Source organism: Eublepharis macularius, chromosome 1, assembly GCF_028583425.1.
Source record: "Eublepharis macularius isolate TG4126 chromosome 1, MPM_Emac_v1.0, whole genome shotgun sequence".
Taxonomy (NCBI): domain Eukaryota; kingdom Metazoa; phylum Chordata; class Lepidosauria; order Squamata; family Eublepharidae; genus Eublepharis; species Eublepharis macularius.
In genome coordinates this window covers 230,525,614-230,531,722 of record NC_072790.1, presented here as the reverse complement: position 1 = coordinate 230,531,722, position 6,109 = coordinate 230,525,614, and the positions used below count along the sequence as shown (strand labels likewise).

Below are 6,109 nucleotides of genomic sequence, written 5' to 3'. Positions count from 1 at the left end.
TAAAAATGCTAGATATGTCAATTGACTGCTGTTTGTTCTTTGCTCTGTTTTTCCTCTGTGCCTGGTAGCATCAGCGTGACCCTAAAAATACACCTTCCAGCCACTGTATTTATGACTATCAAGACAGAACTAAAACAAAAAAAGTCATTGGAAATAAATGCCTGGCTTAGAATCAAATGATTGGCAGGGACCCCAGCAGCAAAGCTTCCTTGCTACCCAAGGAACAGAGAACGCACACTTATTCATTCTCTGCAGCGGTTCGCCCCAGACATCATTTCAGCCACTCAGTGCCTTTGAAGATCCAGTGTAAGGTTCCAAATGCAAAGTTATGGTGCAATTTAACCGGGTGGGACACGGGGTTGCCAGTCTCCAGGTGGGGCATCTCCAGGCATTACAACTGATTCCCAGATTACAGAGATCAGTTCCCCTGGAGGCAATAGCTGCTTTGGAGGGTGTGTTTTGTGGCATTATACACCTCTGAGGTCCCTTCCTTCCCTGAACACTGCCCTCCCCAGGCTCTACGCCCAAAGCTCCAGAAATGCCCCCACCCAGAGTTGGCAACCCTAGTGGCATCAACTGTTCCACTGCACGGGAACTGCACAGGACATGAAGCAGGTGGATGGCTACAGACGGCTCAGGTACCTATCACGTATCCCACTTAGGATATGACTCAGAGGTGGCCAGAATGTGGTTCAAGTAGCAGATTTAGCTTGAAGTCAGACAGAGGTGGGCTCAGTGCTAAGATTTCCAGAATAAGGATTGGATTGGTGGTGTTTGACAGCTGCAGCCCCAGCCATTCAGACATCAAGCACATGATTTAGGTACGAGATGTAGCAGATTGCCAGCCGTAGGATCTCGATCTTGGAGAGCTTCTTATCTGGAGGAAGTGTTGGTAGGAGTTTGCGAAGTTCAGCAAAAGCCATGTTGAAGGCCTCTACCCGGATCCGCTCCCGTGTGGCATGGGCCGTCCGGTACTTGGCTGTGGCACGCCGGCGCCTCCGGCGTTCCTCCCGACTCAGGTGTTGAAGGTCTTTTTTCATGGTATCGCCAGACTCTACCACTCTGGACTGGCTGCAAAGGCCAAGAGTGCCGGCCTCTTCTGTCCCGACCCCACGGCCCCCTCCGCCCCCACAGTCACTAAAGACCGACTCTGTCTCCGAGTGTGTCGGCTGGAGGTCAATCTCTGTCTGGTCTGAATTTAGCATCATGGCTTATGGTGATGGATAGTGGGAGATGGATGGATGGGACGCAAATTGGGCCTATAGGGAAAGAGAAATGTTGGCTGGAAGACAGATGTGGCAGAAGGAAGACAGAGTGGGAATGAGGTCAGAGGAATGAAGATGCCCAGAATACTCTATCAACAGACAAGTAAGGTTCCACATCAAAGTTCCACCATTTGATAGGTTTTCCCAGGCAATTTCTTCAACTTCGGTCACCCAGTGAAGAAGTAAATCTCGCCGATTTTCCTTATGACCAGGATGTTGGGGTGTATTCGTACTCCGTTTCAACTGTCCACCACCAGGATTTTTTTTCCGTCTGTCCTATCAAAATAGAGAGGGAAAGAAAATATAGTTCTGATTTGAAGTGATGGTAGGAAATGAACAAACACAGAAACAGTCTTTAGCAACCCATAACACTAACAAAGAGGGTTTGAGGCCAATTACCACCTTTGGCCAAACCATGGCTCACATGATTGTTGCTAGGATAAAATGGGCAGGGGGAGAACTGTGTGTGCCCCCCTGAACAGATGAGATAAAATATGCTATAAGAAAAAGAGACTTAAAAAGCACATCAGAGACATAAATCTGAAAATAAAATAGCAACAAGATAATAGGGTGGGAAAGGAAAAACTGAACTGAAAAGGGTTAAAAAGAGAGGTGATGAAAGAAAAACATGAAGGGGGAAAAAGAAGAAACTAAAAAGGCCTTCTGAAGCTGCATGCCCCTAGTTGGTGACTGAAGAAAGGCCAAATCTCTCACCCAAGACCCAGTAGGGGAGGAAAGGGCCCAGACTTGAAAAGCTCCTTATCCAAACTCTCCAGAGAGATGACAGGTGGGGAATGAGTAAGAGGGAAAGGAGGAAGAGAGAAAACAAGGGGTCTGCCTGTGTGTTAAATGAGGCCTTCTGTTACTAGTTCTGGTACCCTGGACATATGGAATGCAGCTCCACTTGGCGTAGTGAAGTGGGAGGGAAGGAAGAGGGAGCTGTGAGTCCGCTAGTCCTCAACACATAATTTGTAGAATGGGAGTTGCTGGCAATCACACCGTCCTGAACACATCCTTTGTCCCTGTAGCTTTAACAACGAGAGCAAGGACACTCGGCACACTCTTGAAGGCTGCTTCACATGAACCAGAGATGAATGAGCCTGAAAAATATCGAGCCCCGTTCCATCATAAGAAGCTCAGATACTGGCTCACCAAAGGGAGCGGCTGTAGCCATTTTGAAGCTTACGAAACGAGGGGATTCGTTTCTGCAGAGTGTTGTAAGGAGTGCTTCTCCCCCACCCTGATTTGCTAATATCAAGTTTCCCCATTATCCAAACTTCAGATGGATGTCAAACATCCCAATGTAGCCTTGAGCTTCATCCTTCCACATTCCTGTAGGTTTTACTCCAATGCTCAAATTATAGGGAGGAAGAAGGAATCTAGTTCCCCTATCTTTTGTAAAATGACCCTGTAGCTTTTTTTAAGAAAGGAGGTGTATTTCGGTCGCAATTGCCTCTCCAACTCTTAATTTCAACCAAGAGGGTGATTTTGGTAAACATGAATGAGAAAAACCTAAATTTCCTACAAGCTGTTACCAATTGTTAAAAAATGCATTGTCTGCTGCCACAAGGTGTGGAATGTTCATCTGTACACTGCACAGCACCCTTAATGTTCGTTCACAGGCACTGACATGGATGCACGCTAGGGACAAAAAGCATCAACGCCCCACTCAGAGATTGAACTGCTAGAAAGAAAGAACTTCTAGCGGAAAGAACTGAATCCTGAATCCTAGCTAGCAACTCACACTAGGAAAATTCTAAAAAGACATTCCGAGGTGGTAAAAATAGGACCAGTGATTTCATAAGGAGTGGAAAATAGGGAATGTCTCTGGTAAATAAGGTCAGTGGAAGACTACGTTGGACCATCTTTTCCTTTCTTCAGGTTCCTCCAATTGACTCTCTGGTGGCTAAGCTCCTAATAGCTTATTTGTGCAGAAGCCATCCTAGAAACAGGATCTGTTTCTGGTGTCTCAAGTTGTTTACCTGAGGCAGGTGTGTTTGTGCACATCTGTGGGAGGTGCGTGTGCAGCAATGATCAATTTTTAATGAGAGGTACCAGGACTCAAAACTATCTGGAAGTTAAACCTGCGGACTTGAATGTTTTGCTTCTGTAATCCAAGTTTGTGGGGACCATTTGTGACTTCTGAATTGCGTTCTGCATATATAGAAGTCCCTTTTCCTTCCTGGTACTGAAGACACCTGTTGGGACTGAGATTGCTAGGTTGAACCAAAGTCAAAGCAAGCCTCTGTAACACAAGTGAAAATGAGCCTAGTGTTTTATGGATGAAAAAATTCCACAGCATTTGGGGAACAAATGCTTCATTTGGAACAATCAGTTAGTTCTTACGGCTTACTTTCTCCAAGCCATAGCTCACAACTTGTTTACGAGTCCCACCCACCTCACAAGGTGATTGTTGTGAGTAAAGTAATAACACACTTTGTAAACCGTTCTAAGCATGGCATTGATAATAATAATAAGATTCAATTTATACACCGCCCTTCAGGACGACAACTCCCACTCAGAGCGGTTTATGAAGTATGCTGTTATTATCCCCACAACAACAAACACCGTGTGAGGTGGGTGGGGCTGAGGGAGCTCCTAGAAGCTGTGACTGACCCAAGGTCCCCCAACTGGCTTCAAGTGGAGGAGTGGGGAATCAAACCCAGTTCTCCAGATTAGAGTCCCACGCTCTTAACCACTACTCCAAACTGGCTCTCATTATGTTGTCTTGAAGGGTGGTATATAAACTGAATGTTGTTGTTGTTAGGAAAGAAGACAAACTTTTGAGAATAAGCAGAGGGTATCTTTGACTACAGCTTCTTGGGATCTAGGAAACAAGCTTCAGGCAATATGACAGGGCTCCAACAAGATCTACAAATAGTTATGAGGTTTACAATCTAAAGGTCTGGTGGCTGGAACCTGGAGGCTTGCCCTGAGTTTCTCAAGAGTCTGTTCATGAGGTTTAAAATACATGATCTGTAACTTGGATGATACCAGAAGGCACTATGTCTCTAGCCCTGAGAGACTGTGACAAACTCCAGAAGAAATCTGACTTTTTGGATCTCTTTAGTCATTTTTGTCTCACCTGAAGTCTAAAGATTCTACACATCAGAAACGGTAACCATTCAAAAAGCTGAGGCCAAAATGACAAACAGGCAGCCATGTTAGTCTGTTGCAGCAGAAGTGTCTTCAAGATCTGACAAGCCAGAGACGCCTACTTTGGCTACATGAAGCGGTACCCTCAGCTGGCAGATATATATACACATAGGTGTATATATATATATACACACCAAAACAATGCTGTATTGCAGTGAGGTGGTGAAAATAATTGGTAAAGCAAGTTGAATCGTGTACGTAAGCCTTTGAGAAAGACAATGACTTTCTGTAGTGAAGTAGCCACTCCTAGTCCCTGTTGAGTCTAGACTTGATTTGCCAAAGCTGCGTGTTCCAGCTGCAGAAGCTCTGAATCTTCTGTAGCTACGACAGAAAGAAGTGTCCTGCATATTAAAGGCTAACAAATTTATTGTGGCAGAAGCTTTTGTGAGCTAAAAACTCACTTTGTAGCATGCTCATAAAAGCTTATGTCACAACAGTATGTTCAGTTCTTAAGGGTCCATGAGACACTCTAAAACACACACCTAAAACCAGATCCATATGAGCTCAAAACTTAAGGCAAACTCAGCTGCGTTTCTCATACAGCCAGTTACAAATCCAGACGTTCTGTTCTCATACATTTTACGTGCCGGCCCACACCAGGGTTGGCCAAAGCTTGTGATCTAAAGCATACTTACTCAGAAGTAAGTACCACTTTAATTAAACAGGAATCTAGTGTCACCTTAAAGAATAACAAAAAAAAAATTCAGCAGCAGTTGTCAGCATAAATACTTCATCAGATGTATGGTGTATAGATCCACAGGAACTCTACATTGCCTGTCCACCCCATGCATGTGAAGAGGCGAGTTCAGACTCGTGAAAGCTTATCTGGAAATGCATTTTTATTAGTCTAAGGCACCACTGGACACCTGCTTAATTTTACTCCCTAGTGCATATGGTCAGGACTGCAGCATTCACCTCTCACTCTCTACGCCTGTCAGGGACTACTTTTTTGCCCCCAAAGTCTCCCCAATTGGACAAGGGTGTTTTCTTAACACCACCATCTAGGTAATACAGAGAGATACAGAGAGACTGTCTGCTTATCCTCAGTTATGGAACCCTCAGTCTGAGCCTCAGCATCTTCCAGAAACATTCCAAGACTTCTTTTATAAATTAAATAAATAATAATAATAAAATAAATACTACTACTAATAAATAATAAGCCAGGCCAAGCTGGTTTTAAGGAGTTAAGTGGACAAGTGGCTGCAATTTTGTACATGGATCTTTGTTCAATTAATTTTTTACTCCAGATTATCAAAAGGCGGAAGCTACTGAATCTCAGTCTATACAAGACATCTTACACAGGGATGCTCAAGTGAAAGATCCCACACCACTGCTCCCATTGTGGATACACATGCCCTGCTAGGGAGACAGAGTACACCTGAATATAAGACCACACAGAAAGTAAGTCACTTGAGCGTCCCTGTGTAAGATGTCTTGTGTAGAGACACTCACTGACCACACCCCTCACTTGTTTACTCCTTCCTCCGCTGTCCAGAGACTGTCAAGTTAAGTATTCACTATCCCATCTTCCAATTCATTGGTCAGAGGTACAGCATATGCAGTCCCAGATTTAGACTCCGGCATTTTCAGTTAAAAGACTATCAAGTGGTGGGAAAGACCTCTGTGCCAGATAATGCAGCCATTCCAGTACTGAGCAAAGCGGACCGGCAGTCAGATCTGGTGTCAAG

The 6,109-nt window shown here is 44.6% G+C and overlaps 1 protein-coding gene across 1 annotated transcript; it reads right to left on the bottom strand.

The window, feature by feature from the left end:
• Nucleotides 1-797: 797 nt before the first annotated feature.
• NHLH1 (nescient helix-loop-helix 1) lies at nt 798-1,208 on the bottom strand. Its single transcript, XM_054996807.1, has one exon. The coding sequence runs from the start codon at nt 1,206-1,208 to the stop codon at nt 798-800; it is 411 nt and encodes a 136-aa protein (XP_054852782.1).
• Between the last annotated feature and the right edge of the window lie 4,901 nt (nt 1,209-6,109).

Coding starts and splice junctions, on each gene's coding strand:
- NHLH1 (XM_054996807.1), bottom strand. CDS start 1,208: ATGATGCTAAATTCAGACCAGACAGAGATTGACCTCCAGCCGACACAC.